The sequence below is a fragment of the Medicago truncatula genome, chromosome 2 (assembly GCF_003473485.1).
Source record: "Medicago truncatula cultivar Jemalong A17 chromosome 2, MtrunA17r5.0-ANR, whole genome shotgun sequence".
NCBI classification, from domain to species: domain Eukaryota; kingdom Viridiplantae; phylum Streptophyta; class Magnoliopsida; order Fabales; family Fabaceae; genus Medicago; species Medicago truncatula.
This window is the reverse complement of record NC_053043.1, coordinates 3055190-3078816: the sequence shown is the minus strand read 5'-3', so window position 1 is coordinate 3078816 and position 23627 is coordinate 3055190. Positions and strand designations below refer to the sequence as shown.

At 32.7% G+C, this 23627-nt stretch overlaps 4 protein-coding genes and 1 long non-coding RNA gene across 7 annotated transcripts; all 5 read left to right on the top strand.

Moving 5' to 3' along the window:
- The first annotated feature begins 4359 nt into the window (after positions 1-4359).
- Positions 4360-9158, top strand: LOC11446943 (quinone oxidoreductase PIG3). 3 transcript variants are annotated; one of them, XM_039830239.1, is made up of 7 exons: positions 4360-4967; positions 5477-5656; positions 5817-5898; positions 6035-6142; positions 6289-6447; positions 7377-7582; positions 9021-9158. In XM_039830239.1, the coding sequence occupies exons 1-6, from the start codon at positions 4716-4718 to the stop codon at positions 7571-7573; spliced, it is 978 nt and encodes a 325-aa protein (XP_039686173.1). In that variant the 5' UTR covers positions 4360-4715; the 3' UTR covers positions 7574-7582; positions 9021-9158. The 3 variants fall into 3 exon arrangements, with proteins under 3 accessions (XP_039686173.1, XP_024638292.1, XP_003606006.2); XM_024782524.2 differs by lacking the exon at positions 9021-9158 and adding an exon at positions 8093-8110; XM_003605958.4 differs by lacking the exon at positions 9021-9158 and having other exon boundaries at positions 4362-4967; positions 7377-7894.
- Positions 8933-9861, top strand: LOC25492180 (pathogenesis-related protein 1). The gene has a single exon (XM_013600250.3). It carries the CDS (start codon positions 8948-8950, stop codon positions 9506-9508), a length of 561 nt encoding a protein of 186 aa, XP_013455704.2. The 5' UTR covers positions 8933-8947; the 3' UTR covers positions 9509-9861.
- A 2509-nt stretch (positions 9862-12370) lies between these two features.
- LOC11419815 (transmembrane protein 184A) lies at positions 12371-15824 on the top strand. The gene is made up of 4 exons (XM_003593404.4): positions 12371-12534; positions 12724-13144; positions 13880-14170; positions 15282-15824. The coding sequence occupies exons 2-4, from the start codon at positions 12758-12760 to the stop codon at positions 15492-15494; spliced, it is 891 nt and encodes a 296-aa protein (XP_003593452.1). The 5' UTR covers positions 12371-12534; positions 12724-12757; the 3' UTR covers positions 15495-15824.
- A 1775-nt stretch (positions 15825-17599) lies between these two features.
- On the top strand, positions 17600-19088 carry LOC120578110 (uncharacterized). Its single transcript, XR_005644045.1, has 2 exons — positions 17600-18431; positions 18744-19088. It is a non-coding gene; the product is annotated as an uncharacterized lncRNA (long non-coding RNA).
- Positions 19089-19879: 791 nt separating this feature from the next.
- LOC11424243 (G-type lectin S-receptor-like serine/threonine-protein kinase At4g27290) lies at positions 19880-22279 on the top strand. The gene is made up of 8 exons (XM_039830337.1): positions 19880-19997; positions 20080-20236; positions 20536-20645; positions 20994-21118; positions 21209-21328; positions 21665-21756; positions 21866-22016; positions 22151-22279. Exons 1-8 carry the CDS (start codon positions 19880-19882, stop codon positions 22277-22279), a joined length of 1002 nt encoding a protein of 333 aa, XP_039686271.1.
- The last annotated feature ends 1348 nt before the right edge of the window (positions 22280-23627 follow it).

Below are 23627 nucleotides of genomic sequence, written 5' to 3'. Positions count from 1 at the left end.
AAAATCATTACAGGTTAAAGAAAGGTTTTTCTGTAAAGACTTGTTTGTTTCGAGTTTTGTTGTATGTAATAGACAGTGTCCATTAAATCAGTGTATAACTTGTGTTTGTGCAATGCAAGTATTTCAGGTGACACAAAAAACAAAAGATAAATTCACAAGAATATAGTTTTGTACGGTTCTCATTTCTGATTTCCACTCAAGAGGAAACATCAAAATAAACAAAAGAAATTTGTGATATGCACAAAAGTTCTCTCAACTAGTTAATCCTACTGTGTAATGTTTTCGTTCATATGACTTTTTTGCAGTGTGGATTTAATTCTAGGCCGTTCAACTGTTCAAGCAGAAAGTTGTATGTAAAAATAGCCATTTGGGGCTTCCTCTTGTTTGCTAGATGATTGACTTGCACTAAATGATGATCGTCTAATACCAGGTAAGCGAAAACCCATTCTTGTTTGTTTAATTTGAGATTAAATTTCTGATAATGGAAGATGATGACATGAATACGGTAGTTGATCATATGTATTCAAAAGATTTATTGTTACCTTAAAGCTTGAGCTTGTTGCATGAATTATATGAGAGCTTCGTTAGTACTTCTGTGTATCAGGATAGGGGTTGAGACCCTCTCCATTTAACGGACACTTCCATTTGAAGAGAGATACACATAATGAATATAATATAATTCTAAAAATAATATTATTATGTTCAATGAGTCTATCCCTCTCCAAATAGAAGTGTCCATTAAATACAGGACTTGTATCCTGATCATTGGCTTGGTACAATTGTTTATACGTTTTGCATGGAAAATAATCGCAATTCATAAGGAGTATTTGGTAGGAAATGTGGATCTAATCTATTAGGTTTCCATCACAAAGATGAGTGGTTGACACCTTACCTCTAATTAATTTGTATCTCCTTATAAGAAATGTACTTGTCGAAAAAGTACGGTAAAGAGAATTAGGGTTTTCTCAGTATATTAGGGTTTTAGACTGATTATTGGATACCTGAGAGTGTTCTCAAGGGTGGTATTTATAGCCTTCTATGGGCTTGGGTTTCGGTTGCTTAGTCTCCAAGTAATAGGGGTATTTATGTATTTAGGGGCGGTTTCTAGAAGATTCTAGAGATTATTGAGGCGGCGCCGTGGGTAATGCGCGCCCGGGGCCCTAGGGCTTCTTTTAAGGGTGTTAAGGCCTTCTTGAGGGGTCTAAAAGCCCTTTTGGAGGTCTTTCAGGTCCTTAGGAATACTATGACGGTCCAAGAAACATCAGATGCCAATCTTGAATATCAACCAAAACAAAGCTTTGGGTTTCTATCCTCCATTTCAATCTCTAATAAAAATTGCAGTTCACATGTTTCAGGGGATTAAATTCATGACAAAACAGAATCTGCACAGAACATATATTAATTAAAACAAATATAATCTTGGAATAACAGTTGTTGCTAGACTTTATTCAAAAGACTGCAATTATTTAAAACAAAACATATAGGACTTTTGAAATTCAAATATTCAAAATAGCATATTTTTGCTATTTGTAGTTGTGAGTCGAAAGATAAACTACTCTCTTTTGGATTGCTGTCCAATTGCTATCTTCTTTTCACCATACTAATGACCAGTCCCTCGTTATTGGTTCCCTGTTGCCTCCTAACATTTATGATTTGTAGCCAACTTACCATTATCTGCCTTAGAATGCACATTGACAATAGAATTTTTGGTAGCTAGCTATGCATTGGCATTGAACTGTGTTAACAATATGAAGAGATAATGTGACATGTTAGTGCATGTCTACGAAAAATGAGTATCCATAAAGCATGCATTAAGTTAACTTGGCCATCTCATTCGACTTCCAACTGCGTAATATGCTGGCCTTTCATTCACAAGGTGGGGTATATATGCACTCTTATTGAACTTGTTCGTTGATCCATTAAGTTTTATGAGTAGTGGAGGCTTCTAGGAACTGGGAGTCAATGGTTGCCACGAATTTTGCGCTTTCTGACAACAGAGAGATTCAGTTAAGTCATTGCAACGACATGGTTCTTAGCTTATGTGTTCTGCCTAGATGAAGATAGATTCAGTTAATAGAAGCATAAGGCATATAACAGTTTGTGAACTTAGATTCAAATAAGCTATAAGTGTTTTGATAATTATCCTAGAGAGGTTATGCAAATAAGCTAAAAAATAGTTTATAGACATGTTATAAGTTGTTTTTATAAACTCTTCCAGATAGTCTCAATAGGTGGTGTTTACGTGTAAGCTCAGATAAGTTAGTACAAACAGGCCTTATGTAAGTTTGTTGTCCAGTGATTATAAATGTGTACGATTATAACCAACTTAATTTAGTGCTTGTAGCTTAAACACCTATCATATCATATGAGTGCTTATCGAGTTATCTATAAGTCAATTGTTTTCATATAAGCTGTTTTCATAAGCCATCTTGGAGAGCTTCTAGAAATAAGATAAAAACAACTTATTGACATGTCTTGAGTTGTTTTCATTTGCACATAAAAATGCTATTTTCGATGTAAGCTCTTCCAAATAGTTCGACAAGTGTTTGTGTTGGTAGATAAGCTCAAATAAATCAATCCAAACAGTCCTTACGTGAGTGTTTGTCATATGCTTATGAATGGAATGGATACTATGATATGAGGTGTGCGGCTTCGCAGGTATGTGCTCTTCTAGATGGAGGTGGATATGCTGAAAAAGTTGCTGTTGCTGAGGGACAAGTTCTTCTGGTTCCACCCGGGATTTCTCTGAAGGATGCAGCTAGTTTTCCTGAGGTTGCATGTAACGTGTGGTCAACTATTTTTATGACAAGCCGGCTATCTAAGGGCGAAACCTTGTTGGTAAGTCGTATGACTGTAATCAGTTCATCACGGGTTATTAGGTATTTCCAAGCATGGTTATTAGGTATTTTGTCATTGATTCTTGCCATGCTTTTGATCTCACTGTATAGTTTTCTTCCTGGGTTATTTTATTATAGTTTTCTAGTATAAATTTTCTGCAAACATCGCTTGGAGTTTGAATATACGAGAAACTAGAAATAGTTCCAGTTTCACATCTAAACATACAGAAACTGACTAGAAGTTCAATAACATATGCTAGTGGAGGCTTCTAGGAACTGGGTCAAGGGTTGCCAGTTGCCACTAATTTCGCGCTTTCTGACAACAGAGAGATTCAGTTAAGTCATTGCAACGGCATGGTTGCCAGCGTGTTCTGCCTAGACGAAGATGGATTCAATAACATATAGTTTTGATTTTGATGCTTGAGTAAGCCAATGACTTTTGATGGTTGTGAAAGAAGGTACTGTATTTATAGTCTTCATGACCAGGAGATAGTAGTAGTAGTAGTGCAGGTTTGAATTCTAAAACAAGCAGTAGTCCATCATGCATACTGGACTAACAAGCAAGAGACCGTGGCCATGTTTGGATGATTTTCTAGCTTATAAGAACTTTCCGACTTAGAGTTTCTTAAAAATAAGTTTTGTATGAGGATACAATAGAGAACCAGCTTTTCCACTATTAAAATGAGAAGTTTACTTTAAGTGGTTTTATGGTATATACCTATCGTTCTTTAATATTTTATGGTGGATTATTTGCAGAGGCTGACTTGCATAGTAGAAGTCCGGAATGTGTCTTGGGTCAAAAGTAAAACCAAAACCTAGTGATGGATAAAGCTAAGAAGGAAATTAATTACTAGAATTTCTTATGGTCCACTTTTCGTGCACCTTAAGGTTCTATAATTTTACCTTTATAATCTAAAGTGTGTTTACATTGTTTCGGATTATAGAATCCGAATGCATGTTGTTTTCCTTTCTAAAGCTCTTAATTTGAATTTTAAGTTTAAAATACATTTTAACTCAAGGTAAACAATATGCATTCTAATAAAATTTATGACCTTTATAATAATAAATTAAGAGCTTTAACTAAAAGTTATGTTTTCTCTTTTAAAAAAAATTCTATTTTTTTAACAAATTTGTTTGATGGTAAATTTCTAATAAAATTCTTTTCTATTTTTTGCACAATTATTTTTTTGAATAAATGTAATATAAATTCTAATGACTGGATTATTTTCAAAATGAAACAATTCTTACAAAAAAAAAAAGAAGATATATATATATATATATATATATATATATATATAAACCATATATAATCAAGTCAAATAATTAGTTAAGATATATTTTATAAACAACATCTTAAATAGCCTTTGTAATTTGAACGAAACCTGAAAATAGTCCCGTGAAAAATGTAAACACAGATTTAGCCCTTTGTTTTCAGACTTCCCTTGAATAATAATTATATATAATTTACAAACCCAATTGCATGATATTGTTTATGCTTTTTGTGGTCCCTTCTGCTTGATTATTCATTATTGGTTGAAGAAAGTGATGAGTTGGGTGACGTCACATCCGACAATTGCTTTATATCTAGTCCTTCTCTCATGCTGAAAATGATGATGATATAAGTATATGTTCTGTTCTCTTTATATACAGTTTAGGGACTATTTTGTTGTTTTTCATCAATAAATTTTCCGAACCGGGACAATGTCACGAACTTGGTTGTTGACTTGTGAAACAAACAAGTTTATAGTAATTAATCATCACTGAATGTTCAAAGATTCAAGCTTTCATCTATTGACTCGTTAAACAAACATCTTTCTTGTTTTATACAAACAAGAGAAGGAAAGTGGTTGAACAATTCCAAAGTAAAAGCAAAAGAAAATGAAGGCTATTGTAATAACAACACCAGGTGGACCTGAAGTTCTACAACTTCAAGAGGTTCAAGACCCTCAACCTAAAGACAATGAAGTACTCATCAGAGTCCATGCCACTGCCCTTAACAGTGCCGACACCGTTCAGAGGAAAGGCTTTTACCCTATCCCTCAAGGTGCAAGCCCCTATCCAGGTCTTGAATGTTCCGGAACTATTGTATGCGTTGGTATAAACGTTTCCAAGTGGAAAATTGGTGATCAGGTATATAGCTTTTTCATTCATTCTTTTTTTTTTCTTTTTCCCAATTGTGTTTTCTTTATATTCAATAATTGAATTTGTGGGTCTCTAAAAAATTTTAAGCTTTTCCAGTTCTATAATAACTAGAACATCATATATATAGTATATACCTTTGACTTGAATTAGCTTGATTATTAAACATGAATAATTACAATCTCTAAAATATCACTCTTTATTTCTAGAATAAGGTTCTGTTTGGATAAACAACTTGATTAAGTGATGATAAGTGCTTTGGTATGGGCTATTTTTATATTAAAAGATAAAATATGTTAAACTGTTTTCATAAGCTATCTTGAAGAGTTTATGAAAATAAGCTAAAAACGGCTTATATACATATTATAAGCTGTTTTCATAAGCTCTCCCGAACGGTCTCAGAAGTGCTTATGTCAGTTGATAACTTAAAAAGCCAATCCAAACAACCCTATGCGAGTGTGTTTCCTTGTGATTATGAATGGAGGTGTGTGGTTTCACAGGTATGTGCTCTTCTAGCTGGAGGTGGTTATGCTGAGAAAGTAGCAGTTCCTGAGGGACAAGTTCTTCCGGTTCCACCTGGGATTTCTCTGAAGGATGCAGCTAGTTTTACTGAGGTTGCATGTACTGTGTGGTCGACTATTTTTATGACGAGCCGGCTATCTAAGGGGGAAACCTTATTGGTAAGTCGTATGATTGTAATCAACTGACAACTTTTCTGGAAAATACATAACATGCTCTTGACATGGTTTTGATCTCTGTTTAACTATCTTCCTGGTCTATTTTATTATTTGGTAGTAAGTGTAGCCTAATAGTTGATGTATTAACGTCATTAATTCTCAGGTTCATGGAGGTTCAAGTGGAATTGGAACATTTGCAATTCAGATAGCTAAGTACCAAGGATCAAAAGTATTTGTTACTGCAGGTTCAGTACCACTTTTCATGTTATTCAAGTCAGTTTTCGTATGTTTCGATGTGAAACTGATGCTATTTCAAGTATCTCACATCTTGAAATTCCAAGCGATGTTTGCAGATATTTTATTCCAGATATTTCTTAGCAGGTAGTGAGGAGAAGCTAGCTTTTTGCAAGAGTATTGGAGCTGATGTTGGTATCAATTACAAAACAGAGGACTTTGTGGCAAGGGTAAAGGAAGAAACTGGCGGACAAGGTATTACTATTACCTATATGAAGCATGATGTGAATTCCAAGCATTCCTCAACATTATATGATCTATATTGTACCAATTGATATCTTGTTTTTTAGTTGGTTGCATAGAGATGTGTTAGGTAATATTTATCATTGATGTGGTGGCAGGTGTTGATGTTATTCTTGATTGTATGGGAGCATCCTACTATCAAAGAAATCTTGCTAGCTTAAATTTTGATGGAAGGCTTTTTATTATCGGATTTCAAGGAGGTGTTTCTACAGAGGTAGATCTACGTGCGTTATTTGGCAAGCGTCTCACTGTACAAGGTATTGCAGATTTTGGATCATACCCTTTTGTATATTAGATACTCACTCAGTCACTCCTCTTCAAGTTTAGTTTTCTGCATGTAAGTATTTGCGGCTACAAGTACAAACGCGGCTGGACGTCTTATATATTAGAAGATGATGAAATAAAAGTAAATAGCCGGTCTCTTACATCAGTAATTTAATTAATACAACATAGTTTATGAAATTTCACCAAGGTTGGGTGGGGAGAGGAATGAAACAGCTTAAATAAAATAGTCGACTGACTTCTTACAAATTTTGTTTTGTATACTCGTGATATATCTTTCTCCATTTTGCATTGAAGCTTCTTCTGGTTCTTTGTGCACATTTTAATATCACTTATAGCTCCATGAAAAAAAAATCCTACAATAATGAATCTCGCAATGTATTGATGATGACTATATAAGGCAGCTTGAGTAACAATTTTTGTCCGCCTTAGTATATATTTTACAACATTGGCTGCTACACAGAAATAAAATTCTTGTAGTAGGCCTTGTTCCTGCAGTGTGCTGTCAAGTGAAAACAATACATTAACTACCGATTAAAGTTGGTCATATTAGAATATAGTGTATAAGCTCACTACAGTCCACAATAGCTTACAACCTATCGAATGACAACTTTCACAAACTGTTATACTCGGCGTAACTAACTAGAGATCTCTAACTAATTGCGTCAAATCAGTTAGAGGGATCAAGAGTTCTTTGACCATTATAAATACCAATCACCTTTGTGGACCTTCTGTAGACACATCATTTTTAGGCATCTGCTTTTGAATTTCTTCTTTATAGTAAGTTTTGTATGAGGATATGTTAGAGAACTAGCTTTTGCACAATTCAAATGGGAAGTTCTTTTATTAGTGGTTATGGTTTATACCTACCATTCTTAAATATTTAATTGTGGGTTATGTTCAGCGGCTGGCTTGCGAAGTAGAAGTCCTGAAAATAAAGCTGTGATCGTTGCTGAAGTGGAGAAGAATGTTTGGCCTGCAATTGCAGAAGGAAAGGTTAAGCCTGTGGTATACAAATCATTCCCTCTTTCTGAAGCTGCGGAAGCTCACCGGCTTATGGAAAGCAGTCAGCATATTGGAAAGATATTGCTCGTGGCTTGAAAAACCATGGTAAATACTTGATCAATGTTTGCGACACAACATACTTTTGAATAATTTGAGTTTGGACTTGTGTGTGTTCTAACCTTAAATAAATTTGTGGTTTACAATTACATCTAAATACGTTATTAATTCTGTACTAGGGATCATATTTTAACTTCTTTCTTCTCTTCAAACTCTCACTAGCTACTTGAAACTTTAATGTTCTGGTAGAAAATTGAGTGAGAGGAAATGGAAGAATGAAAATGGGAAGTAGAATTTCACATATTGTTTAGATATATCATATATGTTTAAACTAGGACGAATAAAAATGTCATTTTCTTAGTTGTTTGGGAAAAAAGCTAGGATCATAAATAAACAAAAGTTGCATGGCAAGTGCTTCTACGTGAACTAAATTGCAACAAAATTTAGGCTTCAATGTGTAGCTTGTTTGGAACAGAAGGAAAACCAAAACATGCCCGAATCATTTAAAATTCAAATCATCTGAAAATTTTAACTCACTCGGTTTTTTTTTTCATCCAGATCTCTAAGTCTAAGAGGGAGGGTATGTAATGAAAGAATGGAGATATGCTAATCAGAATCAATTTGTAATATTTACGGCTGTTATATAATTCTAATTTATTACAAGATCAAATATGATCATGCTTGATATGGAAACACCTGATAGTGTTTGATTTTTGAAGGGGAAAAAAATCGTTCTTTAAAGTTAAAGTTTTATTTGGAATATCATATGTTTGGGGTATAGGTATAGTGGGGGGTATAAAGTAAATAAAATTCCTCTAAAACAAATAATGGCTTAAAAAAGATAAACTCAAACACAACAACTTCGGCTGAAAAATTCTTAAAAAAAATAAAAAACTTCGGCCGAAAAATGTTAGATAAGATTTTCTTTTATTACAATTTTTAGAGCATTCGTCAACTAAACTCAAGTAGTCCATCAAAAAATGTTATAAACTCACAAGAAAATTGTCAAAGTCAAATATTTGAATTTATAGTCAATAGTTTACATCTAAATTCAAATACATAGTAACAAATAAAGACACTTTTTTGTTTCTTTAGGAGACATTTTCTTTTTATTGAATAGTCATAACAAGATCATTTGACTCAATAGACCATATCAATGAACAAGAAAAAAACAACAATTTCTTAATCAATCAACACTAAAAGTCAAAGTCAATGTCAATGTGCCCTGCGTGAGGATTACGTTACAAGTGAGGAAAATTGGCATTTGTCTTTCTTACATAATTAATAATACTAACCCTTTTCTCATATGGAAGTTTTTATGTAATAAAATCCCAATAAAAATACACTACAAGAGCTAGCCCTGACAATTTTCATCACACACCTACCATACCATTTATATTTAGCCATATATACATGGTAGTAACAGAAATGAGTTCATTTTCTCTATTGTGTATCTTGGCCTTATTACTCGTTATTGGTCATGTAGCAAATGCCCAAAACTCACGAGCAGACTATGTGAACGCCCACAACGACGCAAGACGTCAGGTTGGTGTTGGAGATATTGTTTGGGACAATACTGTTGCTAGTTTTGCCCAAGACTATGCTAATCAACGCAAGGGTGATTGTCAACTGATCCACTCCGGTGGTGGTGGCCGCTACGGGGAAAATCTGGCGTGGAGCTCTGGCGACATGAGTGGCTCAGATGCAGTGAAGTTGTGGGTGAATGAGAAAGCTGACTATAATTATAATAGTAACACATGTGCTTCTGGTAAAGTGTGTGGCCATTATACTCAGGTTGTTTGGAGAAACTCACAACGTGTTGGATGTGCCAAAGTGAGATGTGATAATAATAGAGGAACATTCATTACATGCAATTACGACCCACCAGGCAACTATGTTGGTGAAAAGCCATATTTGTTAGAACAACCACTCACTTGTAGTGGTAATACACGGATTATACTATCACTCACATGAGAGGATTGGAGAATGAAATAGTTTTAGGACTTAGAGAAATGGATTCAATGGTCTATCATATTTTATTGAATGAGAAGGTATATTGAAATACACACTGACCAATACATTTGAGTCTTAGGTCGTTCTGTTTCAAGGATCTGAAGAAATCCTTCAGCAAAAGCCTCAAGGCAAGAGGATATGCATCTTTGATTTTTTCTTTTCCTTCTTATTTTGTTGTTTCATGAACTGGTCAATGATTCCTTTTTCTTTTTCTTCTATTTTGAGTGAGATGGATGCTAAGATCAAATCTATCTCAGTATCTCTCTCCTAAACGGTTAACAACAAAAAAATTGATTAAATGTGGTTTTGATTTTGAATCGTTAACTCGACTTCTCTAAAACAATTTATTCTAGAAAGAGATCATCACTTGGTAATATTTCTTTAAGCTGTTTTGACACTTATTGTTGGTGTAATCCTATGAAACATAAATACTATAAAATAGAGACATATCCGTATAAAAAAAAAAAAAATAGAGGTTATCTGTATCATATATTAATAGTCCACATATACTCTCGTATACACACCACATAATTATCACAATTTTTTTTTTTTTTTTAATTCTAGTGATATTTTATCTAATATTTATAAGTTAAGAGCTTCACATACACATATCCTAAAAAAATTAAGTGTATAAAATTCGTGAGACAAGATTCTAAAAATTCAGTGGATATATACATCATTCAATTTAAAACGTCACAAGATTTCTTTATTAAGGGATGAACCGAACTTAAAATTCATATTTTTATAGATGATGAAAATGATATAGAAGAAACTTAACCAATCAACATTAGACAAAACTTATTTGCGGTTCTTTTAATGATGTTTTTATTATTGAAGGGTTTAATAATGCTTTTGTTGATACCCTATAGAGATGAAAACTCTATACTTGATCCCAAGTATTATTATTATTTTTTAAAATTGTGAACATTAAAATTATATATAAATGAAAAATGATCAATACATATTTTACACGAATATAATTAAGTTTTATTTATAAAAAGGTTGTTAACATATTTTAACAGTATCATGTCGTAAATTTTAAAAGCATTCATATATTGCATCCAACTCAAACTGATAATGTGTTGGCACAATAAATTTTGGCCTGACATTATTCAACAAAGACATGCTTTCTATTTTATTTTATTTTGAAGAAAAAACATGCTTTCTATTATTGAGCTATGTTTGATAGAAGACAAAATCATTTATGATATACAATGCAACAGTTAACCAAACGCAAACGCACACCTACCTTTTGGTATGATTTTTGTTAAATGAACTTGGAATTTTATTTTGAAAGTTAGTTTAAAGACTCCTTGTCCAAACACATATGTACATCTAATAATTCATGAACTTAAGTAATGTTATACTTCAAATAAACAATCAACTTTAATATTCACCCTCGCATTTAATGTGTGCTGGATTTCAATTTACATATATAATTTTAATCCGGCTCTTATACTATATTAAATGAGTTCAGACACCCTCATCTTTTGAGCCACAAGTCCGTCCATATCGTTTCTTACTATGCTAGCTATATATGTTAATGCGTGATTTTACGAAAAACGTGTTTTTTAACAAATTTGTGTACGTAAGGGGATGAGTACAATCAACTTCTTCTATGTTTGTTCAAGAATTAAATTCAAGTTGGTGAACTTATTGATAAAAAGATCATTGAAATGAGAGAGAGGGGTTCTGGAGAGGGTCAATTCAGAGATGATTGGCTGAAATTTTTCTAGTTGGAAGAAACTTATTTTAAGCAACTATAAATAATTCAATATATTTTTATTAGTTTGCTATACACTTTCAAAATAAGTATTGTTTAAGATTTAATACTTAAGTCTCTTCTCTCATTCTCTCATTTAGATCAATTATGTACATCTTCACTAATTTCTCACATGTATCCTAAATTTATATTATAAGCATGTATATGCGAGTATCTTTAAAACATCATTTTTTAACTAGATATGCTCCACACGCAATTGTAGATATTAATTTCTCGAGTCGGGTAGAACCTCTATGTATGGATAACAAAACTCTCTCCGAAGAAACTTAATCAAGGTGGATTCGATTCCATGACCTCCAGTTAAGTTAGAAGAGATCTATTATCATCTCATTCAAATGTTCTTTAACATCCTTGAAACATCTAACATGATTTTTATAAAATATTTAAAAAAAATAAAGAAATAATTTTGATACTTCTTGGATGCCTGTCCACGAATTAAAGTATCAATATCTAATGCGAGGCATCGTAATATGATATTATATTATCTGATACATCTCTAATTATAGAATATATGAGCTTCATGAGAATATAATACTTACCTTATGAGAATCATTTGAGCATAGTATTTAGACATATATGCATAAAAATATAAACCATTTAATTTTTATTTTCTTTTTATCTTTTTAAGAAGTTTTCTTTTTACTTTATGTCAAATATGTTTGTGTGGTCAAACAATGTGATTAAAAAGATTGTGACCATATAAAACTTTGTAGTAAATTACTCAAAAAACCTACTATCTCCGTTCTTAATTATAAGACCCTTTAGAGAATTTTTTTTGTCCCTTTTTATAAGATTTTTTTTCTGTTTTCAACTACATTAATTATTTCTTTACATACATGCCCATATTTATTATATATCTTTTTCTTTAATCAGCAATAAATAGAATGTTGAAAACATAAGTCAACCCTCTTTCTTAAAAGATAAAATTGTAAAAACAATAGTAATTACAAACATATTTAATATAAATATCCACTATCTTAATTCCGTTATTTTTTCAAAATAATTAGGGACGGAGGTTGTATATAGTAAAATATAATGATTGATTGTTAGATCTGATTGGTACAACACGTGAGTTATTATAACTTAGATTATTGTTAGAGTTGAACACCAACATTGACCATTTCACTCTTTGGCAGTGCCATTGAAACAAAACAACGTTGTGAGTCAAACAAGTTTGCTTCACCTCACCGGCGATTACATTAAGGTTTGTTTCATTCAATCCAATCATCTTTGCTTTTTAGTTACTATCATCAGTTTTTCCGAATCCTTATTTCTCACGAACTATGTTATTGTGTTTTGAAACAAAACAAAAATGTTTTTTGTATTGGTAAACGAAATTATAGTGACCCAATAAGCTCAAACGAATTAATCATCATTCAATTTTCTTTTTCAGGTTCAAAGATTCAATCTTGAGTTATTGTGTTGTGATGGATCTAACTCAACTCAATCCTGCACAGATTACTGTGTATGGATCTGCATTTTGTGTCATGCTTTCTATGCATTTCACTTTGCAATTATTGTCTCAGCATCTTTTCTATTGGAAGAATCCAAAAGAACAAAAAGCTATTATCATTATCATTCTCATGGCTCCTATTTATGCTATTGTTTCCTTTGTTGGTCTCTTGGATATTAGAGGAAGCAAAGAGTTTTTCACTCTTTTGGAGTCTATTAAAGAATGTTATGAAGCTTTTGTTATTGCAAAGTTTTTGTCTTTGATGTATAGTTACTTGAAAATTTCCATTACTAAAAATATTGTGCCTGATGAAATTAAAGGAAGGGAAATTCATCACTCTTTTCCTATGACACTTTTTCAGGTATGCTTTGCTTTTTTTGTACTGATAATTTTGGGGGGAATGAATCTTCGTGGAATTTTTCGTATCTTTGATGTTCAGTTTGTACAAACAAGTGAATAATCAACAATTTAGACTCTATTTGGACAATCATCTTAATTAAGTGTTTATATTATAAGCACTTATCATATTAGTGCTTATACTATAAGCTATTTTTGTAACAAACGATAAAGTCAAACTGTTTTCATATAAACTTGTGAGTTGTTTTCATAAGCTATGCTAGAGAGTTTATGGAAATAAACTGAAAACAGCTTGTGGATATGTTATAAGCTCTCCCAAACAGTTTCTTAAGTGTTTATGTTCGTAAATAAACTCAAATAAGTCGATCCAAACAGACCCTTAGTTCATAAAATTGTGTCGGACAATTTGGCCTCTTAATTATTGAAATCTCCAAAGAGTCATTGAAATTGAATGATCAAGTTAGTTCTTTTGGGTTGGTCGATTAAGACCATGATGTTGTCCTGGATGAACTAATGTTAATGAGTATTTCAATTTTACGGATTATTTTTGGAACTTGTTGATTTCAAGGACTGAGGGACCAAATTGTTTGATGCCTATGTTTTCAAGGACCGAGGGACCAAATTGTTTGACGCCTATGATTCCACAGACTTAATTGAGTATTCGATCATTAGTTGTTAACATATAAATGTTATTGAGACAATGGTATATTCACACTAATGTAAATTGACTCTTTTGCAGCCTCACTCTGTTCGGTTGAACCACCATAATCTGAAGCTTTTAAAATACTGGACATGGCAGTTTGTTGTCATCCGTCCAGTGTGCTCCATTTTGATGATTACACTACAGCTAGTTGGGTTCTATCCAAATTGGTTGAGCTGGATAATTACCATCATTCTCAATATTTCTGTGTCCTTGGCATTGTATTCTCTGGTGATATTTTACCATGTCTTTGCAAAGGAACTGGAACCACACAAACCTCTAGCGAAATTTCTTTGCATCAAAGGAATCGTTTTCTTCTGCTTTTGGCAGGTAAATTTATTATCATTTATATACGTATAGGACAAGCTGAATACAGTGACAACATATAGAAAAGTTAGAAGAAAAAATCTTCACATATTACTTTCTGTTAGAAGAAGATAAGATTTCAATTTTGAATAACCAAATTTTGAACAATCAGAAGATACAATATCGGCCACTGTGGAGTTTTTTCTTTACATATTTACTGAAGTTTATGAGGGAGAATTTAAGAGAAATAATAGGTTTAGAATGAATCTGAAAATGTGAAAAATGCTATTATCTCAGTTTGAAAACTCAGGTTTATATAGTACAAAAAGTTGGTTGGATTGCCTAACTAACTCGCAACTGCACTGCTAACCGATAAAAACAACTATAGAATTTAAGTGGACAAACAGTAAAGCGAATGCAGAAACTACTGATATATACAGAATCAATCCAATTAATTAGCCTGTCAATTGATTCTTAACTTCGTTTTCTTTAACGTTTTTGTGATTCTGGCCCATAATCTGCATGGTCTAAGAATCTTTTTCTTTTGAGACTAATGGTGATACAATCTGGAGACTGCTGAAGTTGTCTGCTAGTAATGTCAAGCCAAAAATTTTAACTGTTTTTAGTGTAACTGTTATCTGAGTGTTACGAAAGATTTTGTTAGGAATAGAATGTCTTGTGTCTCAAATTTTTGATAGAAAAAGCAATCAGGTTCAAAAGAGTAAAGAAACAATAATAAGCAGGCCAACTTTGTCTATGTCTCCGACGACATAGGTCCCTTGTATTATCAGTAAAAGATTATGGATTACGATGTACAACTTGTATTTAAATACTGCAGTCCAAATTGGGGTTTGCCAGTAACTATGAGCCATACTCAACAATTTTAAACCCTAAATAGTTATGAATTTAAATGTTGGTAATCTACTAGTTACATTCTATTAAGATTTTTCTGATGGTAGGGTCTTTACATTTTCAGATATGGCAGTTGTTGCTAATCCTATAATAGGTTCTTAACTTTGTGTTTCAAATTGTTTGATTCATTCATTTGTGTCTGTCTTATTACATTTTTTTTCCCTGAACTATGTTGTTAGATTATTATTGTTAATATGTGATCGCTTTGTTTGGCTCTATTCAGGGGTTGGTGCTGGACGGTTTAGTAGCAGTTGGCGTGATTCAATCTCGTCATTTGAAGTTAGATGTAGAACATATTGAGGAAGCAATGCAGAACATTTTGGTTTGTATAGAGATGGTGGTATTTTCCGTTCTTCAACAGTATGCTTATCACGCTTCACCATACAGTGGGGAAGTTGAAAAAATGCTTAAACAAAACAACAAGAAAAATGAATGATATGGTCAAAGATAAAAGGCTCAAGCTACAGAGATGTATTTAAAGAGTTATTCATTGTGCCACCAGAAACATAAAAACATTCGATGTTGTATGTTCTTTTGATAAAGAATATTATTATTATTATTATTATCATTTGTATAATTGTAATGTAGTAGGCTGTCCATCATCCTTTACCGCCATAAACTCACCTTATTGGTGACTGTAATTTTCCAGCTCTACCTACAGAAACTTGGCTTTTATTTGATCACTTGATGTCTACTATCTAGTCTGTATCATTTTGCTTAGAATGATAATTGTTTGTGATTTTTGTTAGATGTGTTTATGGTTGAATCAAGTGAATAATCTATCAATAGATGAATAAAAGTGCTTTTTACTCCAACTTGGGGTTATGTTGTGTTTGGAGTTTTTGTATTTCATGCTTGTATGGATCTAATGTTGATATAAAATTAGCAATGGTAACCTCGGCAATTTTCCAACTCAGGACAATTTGTAATTCTCGTAGTTATGTTATTGCATATGTCTGTGTTGATTTTGTCTGCCGTGTATGTTTGTTTGTACTAGTACTACTAAGGTTTTATCACTTCTAAACAAGAAATTGGTGGTACTATTAACAAACTCAATATAAATGGTTAGGGGTGGACAAAAATAACTAAAAATTTATCCATAGTAATCACAACATTCTACCAACAATTTTGAAAAATGAATGAGATATATTCATAGTTAAAGTTTTTCTTTCACCTTCACAGGGAGTGATATAGTCAAAGACGAGTACTGATGTGGTCGTCATTCTTTATATATTAGAAAATATGTTCATCTTTTTCAAAAAAAAAAAAAAAACATGTTTATTATTTTCAATGACACCAATAATATAGAAAATATTATATCTTTCTTTTTATCTTTTTTACTATCATTAACAAGAGAATATTATTATAAGAAAATTAGGTATAATTGAAAAAATAAAAAATACATGTCTTCTTTTAAAAAAAAAAATACTTGTACGTCTACATATATAATTACCTAGATGAACAATCCATATTAGTCTATATAAAATACGAATAATAATTTTTAATTTGATTAAAATTATAAATATAAATATTTTCAAAAATATTTTTTAAAAAATAAAATTATAAGAATAGATATTCTACATTGTTATGATGTACTCCCTCCGTATTTTTTTATAAGCAAAATTGATCATTTCACACTTTTTAAGGAATGTGATTATTGTTATTTAATTTAAACTAAAATACCAAATTTGCCCCCATGACACTTCTTGTTGTCCAACCTACTCATGTTCTTTCATTAAATAAAGTGCCTAGTTTTACATTTTTCATGTTATTTCATTAAAGAATGGCGTTGCAGAATGCAACAGATAATTCAATTGCTTTACACTCTTCCACTTCCCAAACCTTTCCATTTCGGCGCAAATTTTTTCAGACCTACTAACTCCCTCCATGTCAAAATATAAGCAAAATTCAACTATCTTGGCTGTAACAAAATACTCCTATAATAGAATTTGACTTTATTCCTCATATTCAAATACTCCCTCCGGTCCTATTTATAAGAGAATTTTGGGTCAACAAAAGTTGATGTATCTAGTTAAAAATTCAGTCCAAATACATTCACTTTTGTTGACCTAAATTTCTCTTATAAATAGGACCGGAGGTAGTATAGTATACTAAATATGCCCTTCCTTTAATTCTCCAATTTGCATACGTGAGTTTTTCACACACTACAATTTTCCACACATGTATTAATTGAAGCTGCTTCTTGAAATATGAAGCACCTCTTTGATTACTCTCTCTTCCTCTATAATTTCACGAAGCAATTAATTCCACAAGCCCCCAAATGCATTCTTATAAAAAAGTTGTTTTAGTGTTTCTATTCTTCTGCATAATTTTTAAAAAAATGGCTATAGAAGGAACACCTAAGAAAATGGCTATAGAAGGACCATCATTTAGTTTGGGAATCGAATCAGATTCTGAGGATCTATTAAATCGCATTGTTGAAGACTCACTAGAGATCAAAGACTGCTACGTTTGTGTAGAGGTATATCACGTATTTTTTCGATATTGTGGTAGAAAAATTAATAAGGAGTTGTTCAACGGTTGTCTTCTTCATATCAAGTATCAATAGATGTTATTTATTCGATTTGGAGGCAAACATGTTTTTTTTTTTTTTCTTTCTTTTTCTTTTTCAGTATTGGTAGCGAATGAAATTAGAATGACCCAATCATTACTGAATTTTCTTCAAGCTTGAGTTGTTTGTGTTCACAATGAAAAAGAGGAGAAGTAAAACAATGGCAGAAGCAGTAAAATATTTATATTTACCGGATGAAATCTGGGAATGTGTCTTCAAATTCCTTGACGAAGGCGATGACTATGATCTTAATTGTTGCTTGAAGTCTATCTCCCTCGTCTCTAAACAGTTCTTCTTCATCACCAACCGTCTCCGTTTCTCTCTCACTATATTTTTTCCAACAATCCCTTTCCTCTGTCACCTTTTTCATAGATTCAAAAACCTTAGACTAACCAATTTCCTCAAGAATGTCAGGAGCATATTTTTGATGAGTAATAGCCACACCTATCTTAGACTAAGCAACTTCAACCTGCAAAAAAATTTTGGTGGCCCCAAATCTTGAGTCTGAAAGTGTAGAGACAAATGTTGTTTTAGCTTTAGGATGCCTATTTAATAAACACTAACCTAGGAAGTTGTATATTCTAGGAATATTAATCTAGGAGGTTGTACAATTAAATGATTATAGAAAGATTTTCTTTATTCTAACAAATTTCAACCTTGAGAACAAGGTTGTTTGTAACGGGGGGTGGTAATATTATGATTCAAAATTTCAAAGTCAACAAATAACCAATTTTGAAGCAGCAGGCCATCTGGCAGCAGAGTCAGACAAAAGGCTCATCATCCGGATGTTTAGGAATTAAGGTGGGAAGTTTGTTTGTTGAATATCCCCCCTGTACTTCTCTCTCTGACAGAACCTTCTATTCCTTCCTATATGTGTATATGTTCTTCACTTGTCTAAAATGGATTTTTTTTCTTCTTCTTCCAGATATGGCATTATTCCTATACTGGCTTCATAACTTTGTTCTTCAAATAGCCTGATTCATTCATTTGTGTCTTACTTACATTTTTTCCTTGACCATCCTTTTAGATTATTATTATTATTATTATGTGATAACATAACATTGGCCAGAGCGATTTTGTGGATAATAATGAACTTTCTTTTGCCTCGTACAGGGAATGGTGCCGGACGCTTTAGTCATATTGAAGTTAGATGTGGAGCATATTGAAGAAGCAATGCAGAATATGTTGATTTGTTTAAGAGATGGTGGTCTTTTCTGATCACGGGATAGTGGGGAAGTTGAAATAATGCTTAAACAAAACCAGAAAATTGAATCATATGGTCAAATATAAGTTATTTATATTGGCACTAGATACATGAAATGATTTTATGCTATGTGGGTGCGTTCCTTGATAAAGAATATTATGTGTATAATTGTATTGTAGTAGGCTGTCTGCCATAAACTCACCTTGCTGACTGTAATTTTCTATCTCTACTAATGAAACATGGTTTTTATTTAAGAGTGGTGCTATTCAGTGCAACCGATTTTTCACGAAAAACTCAGGAACAACTAATGTAATGGATTTGGCAATAAAATTGTGTGTTTTGCTAAAATCACAGTACTATTGCTAAATTTACCGGATAGCACGTTGCGTTCGAAAAGAAAAAAAAAAAGATTACAGGGTATACCCATTACCCACATGGTGTAAAGTAGTCATCTTTACAACAGAACTTCCTATTCCACCACTCAACACTTCTGCTCTATACTACTCCGTCATTAATTTATTCTGATGATTCCAGAAAAATGAAAATTTAAAAACTCTGCAAAACCAGTTTCTACGTTTAACAAAAACTTCTTATCCTGGTAATTCTTTCTGGGTGTATTTGATTCAAAAAACTAAGGCTCAATCCAATGTCTTATTGTTTTGGGGATATTTGCAATGCAGTGTAACTAGTTTTTTTCAAATTGATAAAGTTTTCAAATGTCACATCCTAATAGACTGCTCTCAACAATTAAAATTAGTGAATTTTATAATAACATGACTTATTGACTTGTTAGTTGTTTATACCATCAGAAACCTTTTATTTGTTTGAAACTCATATACCTCTCTCTTTATAATAGACATGGTATTAGGATGTAAAAACTGCAATTGCAACGTTGTTCTTCCAATCAAAACTGTTTATCAAATTTTATGAAGAGGAGAGTGGTAATTGTTATTTTTGTTTGTTTGTTTGTGTTTGTCAATCAATCCTTCATAAAATATCAGATCAGTTCAAGAGGCACTTGGTGGCTGATGGGGATATTTGTAACATGATATGGTCTACAAATTCATCAGGATCAATTCAAGAGCCACTTGCAAAAATGTTAGATTCTGGAAACTTGGTCTTGAAGGATGGAGAGATTAACATGATTCTTCTAATTGCACATGGCAAAGCTTTGATTGATTATCCAACAGACACAATGTTACCGGGGTTGGGATAAAACCTCAGGTCTTAAATTTGATCATATAGAGTTTCCAGAGTTGGTGATTCGCCAAGGGATTTGGAATGGCGTCGCTTTTAATTCCGATGATTGGACATCTTTTACAGGAATGGCCCTTAGGCCACAACTTTCAGTAACCAAGAATGAGGTAGTGAATTGGGATGAACCTGGAGATAGATTGTCAAGGTTTATGATTAGGGATGATGGATTGTTGGAAAGATATATATGGGACAGCAGTATCGTTAAGTGGACTAAAATGTACGAGGCAAGAAAAGATTTATGTGATAATTATGGAGCATGTGGGATAAATGGTGTTTGTAATATTGATGATGTGCATGTTTATTGTGATTGTTTGAAAGGCTTCAAACCTCGATCACAAGACGGATAGGATTTGTTTAATCGCTCTTGAAGAATGTGCACGGAGAGCTTGAAATATTGTTCTTGCACTCAATGCACTGCACATGCAAACTTTTTCATAAATGAAGGGCCTCATGGCTGCTTGATTTGGTTGGGAACTTGGTTGACATTAGGTTGTTTATAAGTGAAAATAGTTTACAACTTGATCTTTATGTAAGGTTAGCTGCCTCAGAAATAGGTATGCACTTAAATATGACATGTTTTGTGAACTTAAATTCTGTTTTTGTCTTAGAATGAAAGAGAGAGAAACATACACTTCAGAAATTTGTGCTCCCTTTGAGGTCTCTTTCGATCATAATGTCATGCAATTCAACTTTTATTTTATTATTATTGGTAATATGAAGTTGATTTTTTTCATCCATAAGCATTTTCACATCTTTGGTTGATCTATCTAGATGTATACTCTTGAGAAGAAAATTAAAAATGAAAGTAATACTAGTTATAGCTAGTCCGAGAGACAACATATCGTGATTTAAATTTCTATTCTAAGCTCAAGCCATGTGAAAATTGTTTTTTCTGGTAGCAGGACATAGAAACAAGAATGAAGAACAAGCGTCGCCTCTTTTTGATATAGATACCATTTTAGCTGCTACAGACAGTTTTTCTATTGAGAACAAGATTGGTCAAGGGGGTTTTGGTCCAGTATACAAGGTACTATAATTCCTCTTATTCTTTTCCATTTAGGAGTGAACACCTATTTTTAATTCCTCTATCAACTTGACTATTTCCACTAAAATTCAGGGTATATTGGCTCAAGGGAAAGAAATAGGTGTGAAAAGGCTATCAAAAACTTCAAAACAAGGAGTCACAGAGTTCATGAATGAAGTTGGATTGGTAGCCAAGCTACAACGCCGCAATCTTGTGAGTGTTTTGGGAAGGTGCACTTATGGAAATGAAAGAATGTTAGTCTATGAATACATGCCTAATGGTAGTTTGAACCACTTCATTTTTGGTAAGACCACCAATACAAAACTTGTAATACTTTGAGCTTTTTCTTCATTCAGATAACATGTACTGTAATGGCTAAGTGAGCTATCACTGTCCTTCTTTAGATCCTGTACAAGGGAAAATTTTACAGTGGAGAAAACGATATGATATTATTACGGGAGTTGCTCGAGGACTGCTTTATCTTCATCAAGATTCAAAGCTCACAATCGTTCATAGGGATCTGAAAACTAGTAATATTTTACTTGACAGCGAATTGAATCCCAAGATTCTGATTTTGGTGTGTCACATATCTTGGAAGGAGATAGTTCAGCTGTAACAACGAATAAAATTGTCGGAACAATGTAAGTTACATGACATGATGGACCATTGTGATTTATTTAAGATACTATAAAATTTTATAGGATGGTGGATCGTTCAACGGGAATCTTGTTGTTTGTTGATAATGTGCAGTGGTTATATGTCTCCTGAATATGCGGTAAACGGACTACTGTCCCTCAAGTCAGATGTATTTAGTTTTGGAGTTATAGTGTTAGAGATGTTGAGTGGCATCAGAAATAATCACTTCAAGAATCAAGATCATCCCCATAACCTTTTGGGACAGGTAACCATAACCATCTCACATGCAACGCAATGTAACATTAACTTTACATTAAAAACAAATTCATGGTTTAACCATCTTTTTTAGTTTTTACTATTTTTAACCTTTTTTAAACTATGCATGTATATTGGACAGAGGGGAGAGCATTGGAATTCATGGATGCTAGCATCCCATCTGAATTACTAAGGTGCCTACAAGTTGGCCTTCTGTGTGTTCAAAAGCTCCCTGAAGACAGACCCGATATGTCTTCTGTGGTCTCACACTAGTTTATGATATGTTCTCACATCATTTATTAAGTTCATTTCAACACTTGTTAAAAATTCATTAAATAAGGTATCAATATAAGATTGGATCTGTACAAAATGAATGTTAACCGTCTCAAAATTTGCAACTGCCACCAAACCCTTTACAGAAACATTTTTCCATGTTTCTGGGACTATACAAATATGTTGGATGATGTTACGCTTCTTTCCCTACCTATAATCTAGCAATGTGACTGTGACTTGGTTCACACTCCATCCTTCATCTTTGCTTTCTTAAAGAGGAATCAGTCTCCTAAGGCCTAAGGATCCTTTGACCTTCCAAGGGAAAACCCTGGACTTCTAAGTTCTGGCATTAGTGCAGTTTCACTGCCTTCCAAGATAACTTATGAAAATAGCTTATACTTATTCATAAGCTGTAATCAACATATTTTCATAAGCTCTCCATGATAGCTTATGAAAACAGCTTATATACTAAGCAAAAAAAAATAAAAGAGCTTAATCATACGCGCTTCTGCTATAAGCTGCAAAATAAATTGTTTATGCAAACAAGGCTTTATGATACAAAATGTTAAAACAAGTTGCTGAATAAAATGGAATCAAGGCTTTACACCACACATGAAACAGGGAAATGCAATCTTAAAAAAAAAAAAAAAGTTTATGTAGTGACTCAATTGTATGGTATAGACGGAATTATTTATTATGTTCTTATCTTTTTTTCAATTGTTTTTAATTTTGGAATGTGAATTCTTATTGAAAACACAATTGTGTTGATGTAATCCATGCACTCGCAGTGGGTTAAAATCACTAAGAAAGAAAAGAAAGGCACGGATCGCACAATGATATTTCGAGAGCCAAAAATATATTTAAACAACAAAATGTATGGTATCACTGGATATACATTAGCAATAATATATAGTATTACTAATGCCTTGTTAGTTCTCTGAAACCGTGTAACAAAACTTAACAAAACTGAAATACAGAGGCTAATAGTCCTCACTCCTCTCCTGATTAATAGTCTTTATGCCAGTGTCTCTCCCAAATTTCTATAGCCCAGTCAGCAATGTTTGTGTTGTGATTCCTTGCTAAGTCTCTTATCTTTTGTAAACCATCGCAAATTTTCAATCATTTTAGCATATATGTCCACCCCTATATCGAAACTTTTTGTTTTTCCGTCAAACAAGAAATGTTCCAATCCACGTAGACAAACTTCTACTAATATTGGATCATTGTTGCTCAAGTGGGCACATAGTGCCTCAATGCACTCTTTACACGGTAATACCTATAGAAAGTCCATCATTAACTCATAAATTTAGATCATAGGCAAAATTTTAAGTGATGAAATATGTATTTA